We start from the raw sequence: 20,645 nt of genomic DNA, 5'->3' as shown, positions 1-20,645 counted from the left end.
CCACTGAGCCACCCAGGCATTCCAGCCTCACTCTTCATTCTTAAAGATTCAAATTACAGTATAGGTAACTCTTCTCTATTCCAAGAGAAGGATGAGTGTACAATAGCCAGCATTTTCTTTAATCGGAAGTAAAAAAAAAAAAAAAAAAAAAAGGAAAGAAAAATGTTTTGGGATTTTAGAAGCCTGTTCAAAGGGGGAAGTGGCTTCTTTTGACTGACCTAGTTTCCTGACCATTTAGGGATTTCTTCCAGACACCAAACCAGAGACTTAAATTTCTAGGCTATTGGGGGGATTATGAGAGAAGAGAGATTTGGCTACAAAAAGGAAAACAAAAATGAAGTATCAGATGCATTCCCAAATGTTTTATGTTGGAATATTCTGTGAAAAAAAAAACAATTTAAATCTAGTCAAATACCAAAATTAAAGATAGTACAAGAAAAGAAGTTATGGGTTATGGTCATTTATGAACATGCATGGAAAATTTTGTAAAAAAATATGAACGAATCAAACTTATCAGGTCACAAACATATAAAACATCATGGCCAGATAGGGTTTATTTCAGTAATGAATGTATGATTCAAAAATAATACCTATTAATTTACTATATTATGAATAGAAAAAGTCATATGCTAATATTTTTGAAGGCAGAGTAAGCATTTTGAAGGCAGATTAAGCATTTTGAAGGTAGATTAAGCAAAATTCAAAGAATCTTTTTTAAGATTTTATTTATTTATTCATGAGAGGCAGAGAGAGAGGCAGAGACATAGGCAGAAGGAGAAGCAGGCTCCCTGCTGAGAGAACCCAATGTGGGACTCAATCCTAGGCAGGACCTAGGATCACAACCTGAGCTGAAGGCAGATGCTCAACCACTGAGCCACCCAGGCTTCCCCCCAAAAATTTAATATTCACTGATGATATCCTAGCAAAATAGGAAAAAATGTTTAGGTAAACCCCAGAACAAACATCATAGTTAATAGTAAGAGAGTTAAAGTATTCCTAATAATGTCAGGAAGACAATAAGGATACCAACATCAAATCAACACTGTATGAGAAGACCTGCCCAAACAATAAGATACAAAAAAACATAATGAGTAGAGGAACTATAAAGGAAAACAAAAATATTTCCTCATCTTCAGACTAGTGTCTACGCAGAAAATCCAAAAGGATTTAGAACTTAGAAAAGTTAGTTGGAAAAGCTTAGAAAGTTAGTTGGATACACTAAATCAGTAACATTCCTAAATAATAATAATAGTTTGAAAATAGAACAAATATTCTAGTCAAAATAACATCAAAAGGAATAATTTTTTAGAAGTTGTCTACATGAATGTGATGGAGAAATTATAAAACCCCATTATAGCACATTTAAAAGAGGCCTGATTGAAGAACAATATGTTTATGGATAGGATGACTCAATATTATAAAGATGTCAATTCTGCCAATATTAATTTATATTAAAATGTAGTTCCAATAAAAAATCCCAACAGAGTTCTTCATAGAACTTGACAAACTAATTTTAAAAAAATCACTTGGGCAGCCCGGGTGGCTCAGTGGTTTGGCGCCTGCCTTCAGCCCAGGGTGTGATCCTGGAGACTTAGGATCGAGTCCCATGTCGGGCTCCCTGCATGGGGCTTGCTTCTCTCTCTGCCTCTCTCTCTCTTTCTTTCTTTCTTTCTCTCTCTCTCTCTCTCTCTCTCTGTCTCATGGATAAATAAAATCTTAAAAATAAAATAAAATAAAATAAAAAAATCACTCGACAGTGCAAAGAGTCAAGAAAAGCTAAGCCAATGTTGAAGAGTAATGTGGGCTTAATAATGAAGACCATGTGGTATGGGGGCAGAAATGGACAAATGGAGTAATGAAACAGAATGCACGGCTCAAAAACAGACCCATAAATACATGTAAACTTCACAGGGGAGGAATGTGGAGGTTCAAATGAGCACAGAAAGGATATACTTTTCAATCAGTGGTGATTGGGCTATTGGCTACACGTAGGAGAATAAGAATTTGGATTTCCCACCATACACCATACCTCCATCAACTGTAGTAAGATAAAAGACAAGGCAAAGTTTTAAGACTTTTAGAAAAATAATAGAGCGTATTTATGAGCAGAGTACAAGATAATTTTTTAAGCACAACACAAAATCTACATATTATAAAATGTATATTTATTTGTAATCGAACTTATGAATTATATGACTTCTTTTCAAAAAAACTGTAATTAAAGTTAAAAAACAAGTCTCATAGGAGATGATTTGCAACTCAAATAATCCACAAAGATCCCTAGCCAAAATTCATCAAGAATGCCTATATAGGGGCGCCTGGGTGGCTCAGCGGTTGAGCATCTGCGTTCCGCTCAGGGCATGATCCTGGAGCCCCAGGATTGAGTCCCACATTGGGCTCCTTGCGTGGAGCCTGCTTCTACCTCTGCCTGTATCTCTGCCTCTCTCTCTCTCTGTCATGAATAAATAAATAAAATCTTTAAAAAATGCCTATACAGCAATAAGAAAAAGAAACATCTTGATGGAAAAATGGGCAGTGAATAGAAGGCAGAAATTCATATACAAGAAATCTCAGTGGCCAACAACCAAGAAAAGATGCTCCTTCTTAACTGATAAAATGCAAGGTAACATTCTCCAATGGAATACGTCATCATGGTTAAAATAAAAGAGAGGTATAAATCTAAAAAAACAATGTCGAGAGATAAAAAATGCGTGAAAGGTTAGCACAATTTATGCCACATTTGAAATACATGAAAGCATGTTACGTATTTTAAATAAATGCTTACATATACAGTCATAGCAACAAAATCTTACTTGGGAGTGAAACACCAAGTCTTGGATAATAGTTACAGTTCTAGTGGTATACTGAACTGGATTATACTGGTTTTCCTAGGCCAATTCTGCTACCTCTTCCTAATTCCATGTTCAGTGATGTCTTGCCAGTAGCTTGAAATCTGCTGTGATGAAATATTTACACCACAGAAATTAGTAACAATATAAATCCTAGATTCCCCCTCTCTTGTCCTAATGCCGGAGAACTGGTTTACCAGCACATCACTGTGCCACACTCCACAGAGTGGAAATGCAGTTGGGAGGGATATAGAAAGGGCTTCAACATTATTTGTAATGTCTTTATGCTTTAAAGAATTCCTAAAGTAAGTACGACACAAGAAAAGGCTTTGATAGAGTAGGGGTAGGGTTCATAGGTATTCATCATGCTGCTTTTATGTATTTTGGACATATATCCTGAAAACAAAATCTAGTCAGCAGAGTTTTTTTGGTCCAGCATAAAACTATTTTCTTTTCCCCCTCTTTAATTTTTGAGATTTAAATCTTGCTTAGTTGGTCACAATATTATATTATGTTGAAAAACCTGGACCTGAACTAATAGAAACTTTAAAATGATTTCAAGCCCAACCATAGATTTACCAGATAGCCAGACGTTTGAAATCAACTGGTGTAGGGTATATAATAAAAAATTCATAAGAGGCTTTAACATAAAAAGTCACATCAATACTTCTTACTTAACCAAATACAACAGCAAAGACATTTGAGCTCTAACCGTAGACTCCAGACTTACGGGAAAGGAAATAGGGACATGATAGCATAGATGACTCAGCTGCAAGAGTTAAACATGCAGATACACTTGAAAATAATAATGAAATAAAATAATAAGAATACCAATAGAAATGTGCCAAAACCAGGTATTCAAAATAGGCTAGATTTGATGCCTAGTTCTATGTCCTTGAGCAAAGGACTTTTCATACTGTACTACTGATTCATCTACAAGATGTGCATAAGATACACATTCTATCTGCCTCCCAGAGCTGTTAAGAGGATTAAAGGAGATCGTACATGTGCCAGGGATATATAAATGGAATCTACAAAAGGGACAGGCACGAATATGTGCTCATTGTGGCACATCGTATCATTGCATTGATCCCTCACATATCATCAGGGTGCTCATTCACTCTGACTCAGGGTTACATGTCTGACTTCCTTGTTCAGAGGACACTGAAGAGCAAAGAAGAGAGAACCAATGAAGGAAAACAAAGGTCTTCTCAGTTTTCCAACTTTTGCAGAATGAGCTCCACCACCAAGGTCCCTTTTTGTTGACCTTGGGGGCTACTTCATTCTTACCTTTCTTTAAATTGGGAGAAACAAATTTAAACTCCAGGGAGTAGAAAACAAAAAATAAAACAAAACCTTTCTGGACTATGCTACCACAATCTAAACCATGGCCTGGAAAGTAGGGCTCCACTCTGGCAAGAGGAAATGTGGCTAAATGCCTGGGGTTTGGGGTCAGAGAAGCCCAGATGAGGCATATTAAGTGATAATGTGCATAAAGGTCTACGGCCTCTGGCATGAAGTAAGCAGTAGATAAACATTCAGTACCATCAACTTACAGCCAAACCACCAGAAGGCTTAGCAAATATGCTTCAGCCCTCTCCCTATGTTATAGTGCCGCTGATAGGCTCTGGAAAGGGAAGCTACTGCAGGCCTCACAGCATTTTACCATCAGCAACTGCTAAATAGGAGCCTGTTTTAATACCAATGAACACGTAGACTCCCAATTCCCTTTTTTTTTTTTTTTTTTAAAGAGAGCGAGCGAGCACGTGCATGCATGAGCAGTGGGGAGGGTGAGAGGAGGCAGAGGGAGAGAAAGAATCTTAAGCAGACTCCACACCTATCTCAGAGCTAGATGTGGGGCTCGATCTCACAACCCTGAGATCATGACCTGAGCTGAAATCAAGAGTAGACACTTAGCCGACTGAGCCACCAAGGAGCCCCAGCCTAATTCAATTTCTTTATGACCTTCCTTTATTTTCTTCTTATTATTATGTTTTATTTTATGTACACAGTATTTCCCAGCCACAGCTGTACATTACAAACATCTGGGGGTCTTTTAAAAACTTTTGATGCCCTGGCTCCATCCCAATCCAATTTGTTACAATTTCTGGGGGTGGGGTCCATCATATATATATATATATATATGTATGTATGTATGTATATTTTAAAAGCTTCCCAGGTGATTGTAGTAGTATAGTTCAGGTTGAGAACCACAGTCTTGGAACAAGCAGACCAATTTCCAAAGTCTTCTGAGTCAAATCAGGGAGATGTTGCAACACTGATCGGTTTTATATCCTAGGCTTTCAAAATGAAAGGAGGAGTTGATGCAATTCTATATGCAGGTCTCCAAGAGGCTGGGCTTGTGCTAGGGGTTCAAAAGTAGCAAAGGAGATGCGGATCCTGTGCACCAGGTGTCACATATACCAAATTCATTAAGCAAAAATGGATAAGATTTATAATTTGCTTTGTGGTTGAGTCATGCAATGACAGGGCACTGCAGTATTTATAATGGGATTTTACTATAAGAAAATCAATTTCGTCATTGGTGGATATTTTGGTGCTTTTTCTGTGCTGGCAATGAGCTAGGCACTTTTGGTGAATGAACACAATGAAGCTTCACAGTAACCACAGAGACAGATATTCTTATCATTTCCATTCATTCATTCCCCAGAAGCTTGTATGCCTCCTATGGGCCAAGCACTGTTTAGGTACCTGGGCAGTGACAAAACAGACCCCTGTCCTTGGTGAGTGTTCCATGAGTGGGGGTGGGGAGGAAAGAAACAACAGATGTAGACCAAAAGTCAGTCATAGAGGGTGTTAGAATCTGACAAATGCCAGAAGGAAGAACAGAGCAGGTGAGGTGTTGCGTGGGTGTCCGGCAAGCTTCATTGAGAAAGGAAGACATAAACACAGACCTGTAGGGAGGGAGTTAGTTCTTCCACTCCATTTAAAGACTCACCCAAGAATATCTACACAGCTCAGGGGCGTTGCAAACCCAGACACATTGGAAATGAGAGTCTGTGCTCTTAACTTGCCTGCTGCCTGGTAGCAGTTTCACAATATATAATACTAACCAATTTGCTTGTCCCAGCCCCTTTAGCAGATTTCCTAAGCCCTGTGTCTTTTACGTAGAAAGTACTTAATGTATGTTTCAATTAATCATTTAAATTATTAATTAATTTGAATTAGTACATTTTGACTTAAAGTATTTGTGTGTTTACTCTGTCCTGCCCACTCCCCAGGCAGAAGAAAAATTTTAGAAATTCCAGTGGAGCTGGGGATGCCGCAGACTAAGCGCGCATGCATTTTTGGATGTCCTGTTCATGTTGTGTTGCAGAAGGACAATATCACTGCTCTGTCAGGGCAAACAGGTCTCTTCTCTGAGCCAGGAGGATGGATTGTGATGGAATATTAAATAAATGTGAGGCTCTTCTAGAACAAGGATGCTTCTAGGTAAAAAGACTTCGTGGCATGATAGCACACTGAAATGTATGAAGTTGGATCAAGGATTACAGGTAAAGTGTTCTTCGGCTGTATTCATCTGAAAGTCCTAATATTCCCAGGTGAGAACGATCTCTTGAGTGTTCACTTACCTATTGAAATGGTAGATATCCTGAATGTTTCCAAAGAGGGCTGATCTTTCTTCTGTCCCCAGAGGAAGTTTTGTTTGGTCCCTGATGCAGTCAAGGTAATCCTGGGAAATTAATGAGAAGGATGTCTTAAACACTCCTGTCCTTCTCCAAGTCATCTTTAGTTATGCAAGATGAATCTCTCATATCAGTTTCAAGTAATTACTATACTAATGTGCTCATTAATTATACTATGGAATACAGAGTGTCTCTTTTATTAATGATGACAATACTTACCTATTTATAGAACAGGGAGTTTGAGCAAGAAGGATTATGGTATACATTAGGCTACATACCCCCCAAGTGTATTAGAGCTTCCCTATATGGATAATATAATGACCATAGTTTCTCATAATGTCAGAGTTTTGGCATAAAAACATCATCTTCTGCTTCCTTGACTTATTTATATGATAAAAAGTTACTCAAATTAATTTAGTGGAAAGCCAGAAATACAGATCTTAAAATTTTATCATCACAAGAAAAAGAATTTATAACTGTGTGTGGTGATGGCTGTTAACTACACTCATTGTGGTGATCATTTCACAAAATACACACGTACCAAGTCATTATGTTGTACACCTTAAACTAATACAATGTTATATGTGATTTATATCTCAATAAACTGGGGGAAAGAAAGCGTTGTTTAAACATAACCTTGAAATCCGGAAGCTACGTTTTGTTAAAGTAGAGAACCAAATTCTTCCTCAAACATCAATTTATAGAAAAAAAAATCCTCTCTTTTTATTTTAATGAGCACATAACTCATGTATGCTAACTAGTAGGCTATGTTAGGCGATCCATGGAAAACTTTGGAAGATTTTATATATTTTAACATAGCAACAGCTCCCCAAGCAGGGCTAATGCGGGCTCAGAGCCACAGTGGGTTAAGTGTTCATGGCTTAGGAGCTTCGAGCTCCTGAGAGAAAGCTGTTTTCCACCCTGGGTGTGAGAGTTCATAACTGAGTGTTCCCCCCACTTCCCCAGCAATGCTTGAAAAAAGAACTCGGTAGGAGGTAAGAAAACAATAAAGAAAAAAGTGAAAACAGCTGAAATAACGTAAAATAAAAAATAAATACAATCCCCTGCCCTGGGCTGCATAATGTACTATGGCCCTCGACCAAACGTCACATGGCCTTGTGCAGCTTGAGAAGGAACGGGCCTTGTGCAAATCCCAGGCTCCAGCCACATTCCAATGTCCCATTGCAAACACAATAGCATGTAGGAGGTGCAACCAGCCAAAGGAGAAACTGAAATTTAAGAACCATCAGATAATTCTTCTTTCTCCCTTTTACTAAGCCACATTCATTCTCCCATGCTCTTTATGTTCCTCAAAGGAAAAACAGGCAGGGCTTCACCGTTAACGTTCTCAGGAGCACATTGCACAGACTGCATCACATAGCTTACCAACCTAGTTCTTTAACACTACAATCATTGGCATGCAGGAAGCAGTGTTTAGAAACCCTTTCCCTCTTTTATTCATTCATTCATTCATTCATTCATTCATTTTAAAGGATTTTATTTATTTATTTGAGAGAGAATGAGAGAGAACATGAGCTGGTGGGGATGCTGGTAGGGGCAGAGCCAGAGGGAGAAGCAGGCTCTGCACTGAGTGGGGAGCCCATGCGGGCCTCAAACCCAGGACCCTGAGATCATGACCTGAGCTGAAGGCAGACACCTAGCCCACTGAGCCACTCAGGTGCCCCCAAGACAGTGGTGATCTCAACAAGAAATTAAATTCACAAGGTTTAAGTCTAATTGGCACCCCAGGGCCACAATAGCAAGACGTAGCCTCCTTATTGTATAAACAGAACAATTGGGGATCCCTGGGTGGCTCAGCGGTTTAGCGCCTGCCTTTGGCCCGGGGCGCGATCCTGGAGTCCCGGGATCGAGTCCCGTGTCGGGCTCCCTGCATGGTGCCTGCTTCTCCCTCTGCCTCTCTCTCTCTCACTCTCTCTCTATGTCTATCATAAATAAATAAATCTTTAAAAATAAAAAACCAGAACAATTATAAGGAGCTTAAGTATCTGCAGAGGACACAGAGTTAGCACCTAAATAAAAAATGCTAAAGAAAGCTAGAAGTGAAGCGAATATCTTCTGAACAACATGTAAACCTAACCTGTACTTCCTCAAAAACATAAATGTGCTCATCGATAGTTATATAAAATTACACATGGTACAAAAAGATGGGCTAATATTTAACTTGCATTGAAAGCTTACATTGGATAGCTGTTTATACTCTGATCAACACTTTCAAAGGACACATCATATGCAAAGTTAAAGCAGTAAAACAGAAGGTTAGAGACGGGCATGAACTTAAAACAGAAGGATATGGAGAAGCATGAGCCACACCAAATAGCAGGATAAAGGGTAGGACAAGGATGACGTATGCATGCCAAATTCACCTTGCTGGCTGCCATGGGGTTTAAGTGAGAAAATGCACAATCCTCTTTCTTACTTCAAGGGAAGAGCTTGTTCATTTGTGGAAACCTGATACCAAATTCTTCATGTGAGAGAAAGACTGAGTTAAGGGGCTTCAAGAATTTCAGCTGGGGTTAGAGACAAAGAAGCATGGCCCACTTCCAACAAATAATGGCCTCTTTCCAAATGAAAGAGTTTCAAAACCCCCCAGTCCATGGTAGGGAAACAAGATTTTAAAAGCTGCTCGTTTTCTGAAATTGTTGAGAAAATAGATCGTTAGGAGTCCAAATTTTTGTAGGCCACTCTAGAAAACAGATCAAAGTCATATGGCCACAACTTGTTCTCCCTACTGATCATAATTAAGTCTTTTAAATATGATACTTTAACCCTAAACCAGTTACTGGGAACTACTGTAGCATGCACTGCATTAGCAGCTATAATCATCTCCAGCCAAAATAAGAGGTTCGAAGCTCAGTGATAATAACAGTTGGGTCTGTGCTCAAATGACAGAGTAAAGACACCAATGAAATTTATTAGAGCCTGTCACACTGCTTATTAATTTTATTGGCTTGATGTCAGCATCTATGGCTACCCTACAGTTAACAATGAAGGATCAATTTAAAACTTTTGCATTGAAAACAATTATTTTCCAAGAAGATCAAAGAATTCACTCTACTGGGTAAAGGATAAGGCGGGGAGATAAACACAAGAGCTTTCCACCACTGGAAAAAAATACCTATTATGCCATTTTAAATCCTATTTATTTTTGAATCAATTTATGTCCTTAGGATCTCCTTGAGATTCCACAATTTGTGAGTGTCCTCTTCACATTAACGTTTTCATTGCCTGTAATGTTGAAAACATCTAAGTAAAGACTAACTTGGTGCAATTTAAAGTGTGGTAAATGGAAAGGGAAGCCAGTTTGCAAACTGTTTCCAAACTACAACGAGGTAAGTGCAGAAATTGAGAGTAAGCATGTGGAAACTCACAGCATTCTGACAGAATGGGATCAATCCATTGGCTCTAATGGTAAATTGGGGCTTGTCATTTGCATGTCTGATTTCTTCTATTTTCTTTTTCTAGCAATTCACTTTTTAAAAAAATTATTATTTTTTAAAGATTTTATTTATTTATTCATGAGACGGGGGAGGGGGTGCGGCAGAGACAGAAGCAGACTCCATGCAGGGAGCCTGACGTGGGACTAGATCCGGGGTCTTCAGGATCACGCCCTGGGCCAAAGGCAGGCGCTAAACCGCTGAGCCACCCAGGGATCCCGGCAATTCACTTTTTATTGTATTTTACAAAGTGTCAGTGTGTAACTGACAGAAAACACGCACATGTGTCCCTGTCCCTCCCCACATATAGAGAAGCACTGATCTAGGCAGCCCTCCAGCAGAGATGCTATAAAAATGGACAGAATTTGGGGCACCTGGGTGGCTCAGGTCATGATCCTGGGGTCCTGGGGCTGAGTCCCACACTGAGTTTCCCACAGGGAGCCTGCTTCTTTCTCTACCTATATCTCCGCCTCTTTCTGTGTCTCTTATGAATACATAAAAAAATGGACAGAATTCCAATTCAGGTTTAAACTCAAAGTGAACATCCTTACTAGTTCCTCTTATTTCTCCAAGACACCTATAGAATTAATGTCCCCACCCCCATTTTCCTTCTTCCTCTTAAATAACATTTAAAACATTTTAAAATTATAATCTGCTCAACAAAGATAAACCACAAGAGGGAAAGAAATGCTGATTCAGAACTCTGAAGTCTCCCCATACGTCACACCTCTACCACTCCTTCCCGCCCCTTCTCTTGCTAGAGTCCATTGTATGTGAGACAAAAAGATTCCGTTCCTTAATCTTCTTGCTGACGTTTCAAAGTTTGACCTAGTGGTTTTAGAGTTGACTCTTTTTGGTTGGTTTTTCTGTTTTTAGCACTTCCAAATTCCAAGCCCTTTGATATAACTCCTATGTAAGATTTTTTTTCTTTGGTCTTTATTTTGAAGGAAGCATTTTTTCCTGTTTCTCCAAACCTCCCACCTTTTCTAGAATGCAGTCATCTGTTTCTCCCAAAACCTGCCCTCTAAATCCCATGTATTACACTGGGACGCCATTGATATCACAATAACCTACACTTGTATAACCATTTATAGTTTAAAAGCATTCACATTCATTCATACAAACCCTCTCCTCATCTCCCCCCCCCCCTTTTTTTTTTGAGGACCTAAGAATGTGTGCCAAGTTCTGTTTTACAAGCTAGGAATTAAAAAAAATGAATAAAACATGATTCCTCCCTGCAAGGAGCTCCCTGTGTCGTTGAAAGGCAAGTGTAAACAAATAAGTAGAATACAGTGTGTAGGCCACATGGCTGATAAATATTCAGTGCGGCAGAGAGGGGAGGCGGAGGAGAAAGAAGTGGTTGATTCCAAGGCTGGGAGAGGCTCTCTAGAGGAGGCACGAGTGGAACAGAATCTTTAAGGATAACCAGCAGTCTAGACGTAGAGGAAGGAGACAGCATCCAGGAAGTAGAAGAGTGCCAAGAGAGGCACAGGGTCAGGTAGGCAGGATGCAGTCAGGAAGGACATTTACAGGTGCAGAGATAGGCCAAGAGAGCAAGGCCCCAGAACCCATACACAGACCCCGGAGGTGGGCTGCAGTGCAACGATAGGACTGATCATGGAGATCTTCCATGCTCTGTTGGCGGTGGCAACCACTGAAGGATGGAGGGAGACCACAGACCACCCCAGCACCAGCAAAGAAAAAACAGAAGCTGTAAAACTGGGGTGGGGAGGCCAGTTAGACCAGCACAGCAGTGCAGGTAAACCTAGACCAAGCCTTCCACAGGTTCTAGAGAGAGGCATGAAGGAGAGGAAGGAGCCAGTGAAGGGTGAGAGTCACGGTGCGAGGACACTGTTGGCTTTCAGGATGTCGAGGCCGATGGCAGGCTGTCCCAAGATGGGCAGCTTTAGCGTGAAGACTATTTTGAGTTAGAAAGCAATCAAAACCTGAGATGCCTGGATGGCTCAGTCGGTTAAGTGTCTGCCTTTGGTTCAGGTTGTGATCTTGAGGCCTTGGGATCGAGCTTCACATCCCATTCTGCTTCCTGCTCAGCCGGGAGTCTGCTTCTGTGCCCCTCCCCCCCAAATAAATAAAATCTTTTAAAAAAGGCAATAAAGACCTAGCAATTTCAGAGAAAGCTCTTTACTTCCCTGTCAAATGCCTAAAAAGAATTGAGAGTGAGGACTGCTCCAGAGAGAGAGAGCTCTCATCATAGATAACTACATTACAATAGGAACTAGGTATGGTAGATGGGGAGGGACCTAGGCAGGGCCACTTTGAGCAAAGTCCTCTCTTTGTCCCATTGTTGCTGAGTGGCCCAGCAAACGTTTGTTTACCAAACATTTACTTTTTTCATCTTTCTGTAAATTGCATTCCTTTCCTCTGAAGTCCCAGACCCTTGCCCCATCTCCTCAGTACAAGATAACTTGTATACCTCACTGTGCCTGTCTTTGGAATTTTGGAATTTCCATGTCTGTCTGTATACATGCTATTAAATTCTATTTTCTCCTGTTAAACCTTTTCATGTCAATTTGATTTTTAGTTTGCCTGGAAGGACCTTGAAGGGGACTGGAATTCTTTCTCCCCAACAAGGAGAAGGGAGTCTGTGCTTCTCACTCCTCGCTTTCCATGCTGAAGAGGAGGGGCACTGTTCCCCTTACTGCAAGACACTTTTTTTTTTTTTAATTTATTTATTCATGAGAGACACACAGAGAGAGGCAGAGACACAGGCAGAGGGAGAAGCAAGCTCCATGCAGGGAGCCTGACGTGGGACTCGATCTCAGGACCCCAGGATCACACCCTGAGCCAAAGGGAGATGCTCAACCACTGAGCCACCCAGGTTCCCACCAACAAGACATTTTCTTGTCCTAAGTGGCAGTGAGTGAATTGAAAGGTAGGAAGACCAGCCCCTCATCTTCCCATCTACTTGGCTTCAGCCTGGAGAGAGTTGGAATGCTCCCTCTGGGAAGAGGACCCACCAGCTCCCATCCTTCTTCCTGATCTTCTTTGCCAGGTTGTTGGTGAGACAAAACTCACTCCGGGCTTCTCCTGCTGGCGAGGCCTGCAGACGCCCTGGTGGGGCGGTTCTTGGCCTTGTTGGCTGGCTGGTAGATGCTGTGCTGGACTGCCTCACACCCAGGTAAAACACTGAGAAACACCTCTATGGATTTGCAGTTAAAGGAGACCAGGCCTATCTTTTGGCCTAGCTCATCTACATAGTGGGTCTTCACAGGGTTCTAGCTTGCTCATCATGTTCTTAGAATCACAGATCTGAGAAGAAATAGGAGTTTTGTTTTCCAGGCATTATCTCCTTTACAAATAGTGCTCTCAGGAACATCCCGATGAGTATGACTGGTTCAGAATCCCCGGCCCTGTCCAAATCCCCACTCATGCACTTCCTCTCCCCATTCCTGAGAGACCTGAAGAGAAAAGGGGTGTGGTCCAGGGGCAAAGACAGGGCATGGGTTTTGCATGTGTGAAGACAAAGGTAACGGCAGGACATCTCCCAGAAGTTTGTTAAACACCAGATCTGGAAGAGCAGTTTGCTCAGAAAGCTCCGTGGGGAGCTAGAAGCACATGGCTGTGCAGCTCCGGGCTTCAGCAGCATGGACACAACAGGGAGGCCAAAATATTCTCCCATTCTTCAGAGTCCACAGCCACGTCAAGCACCTAACCACAAAAAAGCAGTTTCAGGGTAGCTAGCTCAGTGTTTGCGAATTGCAACCTCGGTGAGGGTCAGCAGGCCATGACACCTCCAGGGAGTCTCCAGTGGCAGTGAGGACACCAAAGAGCCCTTGCAAAGGAAATCAGAAAAGTAAATTATGAGCTGCAAGGCCATGGGCAGCACAGAACGCTGGGGCTCATGCTGAGGAGACTCACCCCTGAGTGGGAGCAGTGATGAGGGGTCTCGGAGGAGCCCTGAGGTCTTAGAGACAGAGTCTGGCCAGCCCACCTCTTCCAGACAGTCTCAGGGAGGCTGAGTGAGCATAACGGAGTCCTGAGTACAGTAACTAGAGAGAGTTGCAGGCTGATTTGGAAGTGGGTACCAGGAATATAAATTTTGAGATGTTGGGTTACACGGGAAGGAACAGTAACTGGAAGAGATATAGGACCAGGGAGGATTGATGGATTGATCTGTTCACCCATGCACACACCCACACACCCATGTACCCACACACCCATGCACCCATGCATGCACCCACACACCCATGTACCCATGCATCCATGCACGCACCCACACATTCATGCACCCATGCATGTACCCACATACCCATGCATCCATGCATGCACCCACACACCCATGCACCCAAGAACAGGATGGTGGTAGGTGTAGGAAAAGGAGAGGGTAAAGGGAAGGAGAAGGTAGAAGGTAGATGGAAGAAGCCTGGAATGACAAGAAAATACTTTCTGGCGAGGTGACTATTAGAGCCAGGTCAAGGGACAAGATAAGAGGTGGAAGAGAGGAAGACAAGCCCCTCTCCTGGGGAGTCCGGCCTAGGAACACTGTCTATCTGAGTGGGACAGGGAGTGGCCAAAATGACATGGGTCAGCTTCGTTTTTTGCCATAGAAAAAATTCTAATGAGTCAGAGCATATAACGAAAAAACTTCCCTCTCCCTCTTCAAGGACCTTCCTTTTCTCCGCAGGTGTCACTCTCCAGCGGTAACTCTGGTTAATGATCTGGTATGCATGTTTCTGGGCGTGTTGTGGGGCATGATGGCATTTGTCAAAAATGAGATCTATGCTTCATTCGCAACTTGGCTTTTTCCACTCAATGTATATAAACACACATGACTATGTCAATAGAATCCTTTCTCGTTTTTTATAGTGGCTGCATTGTATTCTATTCAATAGTTTTATTATAATGTACTAAGATTTTTGGGGGTCCATCCAATGTGAGTTTCTGTATTAAGTGGGTGCATCTGGAAACAAGTAGTTGTGACCCCTGAGCTCCAGGGGCTCATGAGAGAGGACAGGAAAAAGACACTTTTAAAAGAAAGAAGTCACAGTATGACGATGTGTTATGGGAATTATTTACAAAGTGCTGTGGGAATATAAAGAAAGAAACCCTTTATCTTTCTTCCAAATAAGCCACTGACTAGGGCTTATAGTAAAATCTCTGTAACCTGCAGATAAAGTATCAGAAGTCTAATCTCCCAGCTGATCTCTTTTCTCTTATTTCTCTGCCTACATCCACGGGGAGGAAGGTACAGTGAAAGAAATGGGAGCTGGGGGTCTCTGGCCACTTCATCAAGCTGGAAACAAAGCTCTTATTGTGGGAACAATGTTTTCCCTGAGTCTATATAACGTAGTTCCTGACACTGCGGAGAACCGTGCTGAAAATGCAATATATCATCAGCAGGACAAATTCTTTTTTGGCAATCTTGCTGGGGGTGGGGGAGGAGGGTAGAGATGGGGAAGGGGGGAGAAGAATGAATGGAGGGGAGCAGAAAGGGGGGGAAGAGAAGAGGCAAGAAAAAGGAAAGTAGAAAGTAAAGGAGGGGAAAGAAGACAGGGAGAGAGAGAGGGGGAAGAGCAAGAGAGGAAGACCCACAGGCACACAGGAGAGGGGGGAGCAGAAGGGGGCGAGTTCAAAGCCACTTCTGTTCCTGGAGTGATATCAGTTCTCACTCAGTTTCCCTAACTGATGGTAGAGAGGCTGATCTTAATTGGCGATATGTGAAAGTCAGAATTAATGGCTCTGAGATATTTGAGTAAAAGAATCATAAAAAAACTGGGAGCTTTCAGCCTCATTTACCTAGTATAATACTTTCAATACCTAAGACATCAGTAAAAAATGTCAGGAATGGCCTTCTTGCTAAGCTGTGACAAATGATATGGTGGGTTCAGTCCCCTCCATTGTTTCAGGTCTCCCTCCTTGGAGAGGGAGCTAGGAGGTTCCTCTCAGGCAGGAGATGGAGCAGCCTGCCTAGAAATGGGGGAGGATTGGGCAGGTCTTCCCAGAAAGAGAAACCTGGGGGGGCAGACAGGAATTCTGTTACAAACAGCAATGCTGAGTAGAAAGAGAAATAGATCTTTGCTTAAAGATGACTGGGTATATTTGGTTTTCCCCCAAAGACTTTAAACAGAAAATACATGCAAACTGGTAGTCTACAGTAATCAAATGATAGAAGAAACCAGATTAGCATTAATATATTAGAGTTCTTCAAGCAACTGGATGCCCATCTTTTCCTGTGCTTCCGACAACCATTATGGAAATCAATCATCTTTATTAACTTCATATTGACATCCAGAGGAAGAATTTGATGTACATAAATGCAAATAGATCTAAAAATGTCATAAAATTAAAAAGAAGTTTGGTGCAAATATACCACTACAATTAATCTCTTATCTTACCATGTTGGAACCGAAAAGTTCCTACAAGAGTCCCTTCTGTAACAAAAACATGGCAGGAAACTTAATTTTCTATTGGCTTTGTTAGATATTTATTTTTAAAAACCTGTTTTCAGATTATACTGAAATATTCTCACATGTAAAAGCTCTTAAGAGTGGTAGACACATGCCCCTGAAGAAGTCCTGCTGAAGCTATCTTCCTAAACTTTTTTGAAACCCACCACTGCTTTTTTTCCTATACTCTTTAATCCCATTGTCATTTCTAAGGACCAAAAAAAAGCAAAGCATTCCTTGGAAATCTAAAGGCTTATGGAATATGCATAAATGCAAAGTATGTTTAAAATCTTCAGAATGGGCAATCAGAGAATTTGCCAGAACCATCTGGAATGAAGCACAACAACAGCATCCCAGTGGGTGCTAAGGAGACAGGAAAGCAATGGACCTTTATTATACACTTCTTGAGTAGCCCCCCCCCCCCATCACCCTACTTTTCTCCAACTCTCTTTTTAAGTCTTCCCCCTCACTGGGTTAACTTACTCAGCATCCTTATTTTACTGCCATTTTATTCTCCAGGTCCCCCAAGCCGGGAAAGGAAGCAGACAGAGACAATTAGATGTGGCTATAATCCTTAAAGAGGAAAACAGCAAAGAGATGTGATGTCCTGGCGAAGCTTTAAGTACCTGAAAATGAGAACTGATTCATCTCAATTATAATCACAGTCCTGCTGGTGTAATTTGAAACATGGTAATTAAGGAAAATTAAATAAAGCCCAAAGGATTTTGTATATGGGAAAGAAAATAAAATAAAAGATCAGTAAAATAAATTTACATTATTAGATCATCTGAAGTTTAACGCCTCCTCACTGCTATTTACTATTATGAGTCGGATTACATTTAGGTTTATTGCTAGGTACCGAGCTCACTACTTTATATGCATTATTTTACTTAATCTTCACAACAGCCCCGGGAGGTGGGCCCGCTTATTAGTCCCACTTTACTGGGAGTTTAGAAAATTTCAATTGTTTTCCAAGGTCACACAGAGAGCGAGTGATTCAGTCACATTCAAACCAGGACCAGCTGACCGTAGCGTGCACTGAAAGCCTACATTACTGCTTCTAAAGCTTTAGTCCTTATTAACACAGGATCTTTAAATTGTAGGACATGTTTGCTGTCGACTTCATCTGAGAGCTGAATGTGGCTTTTCTTAGGTTTGAGGAAGGAGCCCACCAAAGATAACCATTGACTCGGCCCCTAGCACGTCCTAGCACATTCCAGGATTGTCACATCACTGAATTAGTATCAGTCCACTTACACATCGAGCCCACCTCGTTCGTGTGTTCATTGACCCATGTCCCAAGGCATGCTTTTCCAGCAGCCAAGCATGCCAGTTTTCAACCAACTGGCATTTGGCCTTCAATGTTGGCACACACCTCCTTGTTCCGTTCAGTTGACAAGTTCTCTTCCTTCCCTCTGGCTTCTCCTTGAAAACGTTACCCCCTTCCCTTGCTGGCCACCCCACAGGTCAGCCACTCCCTTCCTCTTTCTGTGCATGGCTCTGTGTAGCTCCCTCCAATAGGAACACATTCTTTTCCAAAGCAGCCATGTGGGAGCCTCACAAATGAATCCTTCTGGCTCTCCCAGGACCACACTATGTTTAAGTATACTGAACAAACTTCACACGATGGAGACCCTCGAAAGCAGAACATTTAAAAACTCTAGAATTGGCAATTGCTATCAAATGAAGATCAAGCAGAAACGAAGAGAGAAGTAGCAGCTCTGACGGCATGGCCTTTGCCACAGGAAAAGGCTGATGGATGAAATGGGATGCAGGCAGGTAAAAGTGTGGGACCCGCAGAGGAATGCTCCCTTCAACTCTGGAGAGCCATTGTGGTAGGTGTGCTGCTGCCCCACATGGGACGCATTTAAGTGGTAAGCTTATTGGAGTAACTTCTGGAATGCCCTTTTGCATAAGTCAGCCTGAATTTTTATCACGGGGCTCCAACTTCCTTCACAGAGCTCTGCATATCACTTCAGTACATGGATGGCTTAAAGGTTCACATCAAATGCATGTGATTTCTGCAGCAAAAACATTTCCTGCTCACAAATCAAATTGCCACCCACTTGTCACTCCAAATTCTAAGGGGCCAGAAATTGTGAAATAAGGATACCAAATAATGGCCCATTAAAACAGATACGCAGTTTGCTACATATGCATCACCGGTGATTGTACGGGTTAACCTAAGCATGTATTGGATGATAATTCACTAAATGATTTATTTAAGGAGTTGGAACACTTTCTAGTCTCTTTTACTGGGACAGGAACTATAGCAACTGACCTGTACGCAGTAGGTGCTCAGGCAGCCATTCACTTTATGGAGGGGAAACAAGGCCTCAGAGACAAAAGTCTAGTGCTATTTGGGCTACTTTACTTAGAACTTTAACCCTGAAATGGAGCTTCCATGAGGCCAAAGGGCTGGAGCTACCTGGGCCAGATGAAGTAGGGAGAGCAAAAAGCTGAAAGACATTAGCTCAACTTCCCATCTACCGAGTCACACAGTTTGGTAATGACCCTCAAGGTCAAGCTATTCTATTTGAAAACTGCAATGCAACGAGGCTGTATACATTAAAATAAAGAACTACACAAGGGCTGATCTCTTTATGGGCAGTTTTTCAATGCGGATGAATGTGATTATGCCTTGGCGGCATTAGGTAATCCACGGCTAAATATGGAGATGCATAGGCTAAACTGTTCCGTTCATTGTACCAAAAACAATGAGTAGCCCTAAGGACATATCTTATTGCTTCTCTGGCTATGCTGTTGTTGATCTCATCACAGTAAAATCTTAACCAGAAGTTATTTATTGACACAGAAACAGCCTGGACTTGGAGATTTGCAGGGGAACAGAGGGTAGAATGGGAGTGCAGGTGGGCCAGCATGATGGGACACTCCTCAGAAACCTGACTTTCTCAGAGTGCTGGGCCTCCTGAATGGGGTAAATCCAGGGGTTTCCTTCTATCCTCTTGGAAGCCTGGTCTCAATTCGTGCCCACAGGGGAAAATGTGTGATGTGGGGAAAACTAATTATTCTCCTATCCTAAATCTCAGGCACAAGGCCCATGGTCACCTTGGTACTTAGAAGTGAGGGAGAGGGAGACTGACCTCCTAGGATGAAGTTTCCATAAGTGAACTTTCAAGAGATTGTGTATATTGTGTAGCAGCACTTTAAAACTCTGTACAGAGTTACATTACATGCTTTTCCTTGTACTAGATGCAGCTTCCATCTGTGGCAAACCTGCTTTCCTAAGACAGTAGGTTTCTATCAGGAGAGAGCATGACATAGGCCCAAGGGCAGCAGATTCGTCACCAAGGCCTCTGCTCCGGATGCAGCATGGTGGAAAGTGCTTGGACCACAAGGGCAGACAGCCTGGAGCTGGGAGCTGCCCCTCGGAAGCTCCCCTATTGGCCTTGCTCAAACTCTACTGCCTCAGCCTCTGAGTAGGGATAATGCAACAACCTGTGCCTTGTCTCCATTCAGTGAGTTAAATGACTAGGCCCAGGGGTACCTGGGTGGCTCAGTGGTTGAGCACCTGCCTTTTACTCAGGTCATGATCTCAGGGTCCAGGGATCGAGTCCTGCATCGGGCTCCCTGTGGGGAATCTGTTTCTCCCTCTGCCTCTGCCTCGTTCTCTGTGTATCTCTCATGAATAAATAAATAAAATCTTAAAAAAACAAAAAACAAAACAAACCCAACCAGGACCATCCAAGGAACCCTGCCTACACACGACACCCAGCACACACTGGTTAGTAGCATGGCTGTTGTGTGGCCTCCTGTGTGCCTGCTTCCTCCTCAGGAGGGCAAGGAAGTAGCCAGATTGGAACCCCTTATGGTTCAAAAGCAGATTAACTCTATTTGCACAGACAAATTACAATAAAAACTTCTAACTTTAAAAATACTTAAACGGCTAAGTTTACTTGGTGCAGTTAAAAATTAAACTTATTGATTTTAACATTGCTGTTACATCTGAATTAAATTTATGTGATGTTCTAGTAGTAAAAAAACAAAAACAAACAAACAAAAACAATAACAACTTCTACCATGGGTACTCATAGGAAGCTTGCGCAGCCTGCTATTAACATCGTTTGGGGGAGAAGGTCTGAAAGATGGTTAGCGGAGACATATGCATGCAAAGCATCCAGACCCCAGCCTTCTCACTGGCTCTGTCCAGCCAGACACTAAATCCTGCCTCTCCTACCTGTCTTGAACCTGACCCCTCCCCTCTCCCATCCCTGCTTTGGTCTTGGTGATCTCCCACCATGCTTACTGCATGAGCATCTTAACTAA

General features: G+C 42.0%; 1 protein-coding gene across 5 annotated transcripts in view; it reads right to left on the bottom strand.

The window, feature by feature from the left end:
* PLEKHG1 (pleckstrin homology and RhoGEF domain containing G1) overlaps nucleotides 1-20,645 on the bottom strand; it is a 224,429-nt gene that overhangs the window by 53,528 nt on the left and 150,256 nt on the right. For all 5 annotated transcript variants that reach the window (XM_072827783.1, XM_072827755.1, XM_072827762.1 and 2 more), the window contains one exon: nucleotides 6,443-6,543. In XM_072827783.1, coding sequence (XP_072683884.1) covers nucleotides 6,443-6,543 — 101 coding nt within the window. The remainder of the gene's footprint in view (nucleotides 1-6,442; nucleotides 6,544-20,645) is intronic.

The sequence above is a fragment of the Canis lupus genome, chromosome 1 (genome assembly GCF_048164855.1).
Source record: "Canis lupus baileyi chromosome 1, mCanLup2.hap1, whole genome shotgun sequence".
Taxonomy (NCBI): Eukaryota; Metazoa; Chordata; class Mammalia; order Carnivora; family Canidae; genus Canis; species Canis lupus.
Note: the sequence above shows the minus strand (reverse complement) of the source record. Positions and strands in the feature narration are given on the sequence as shown.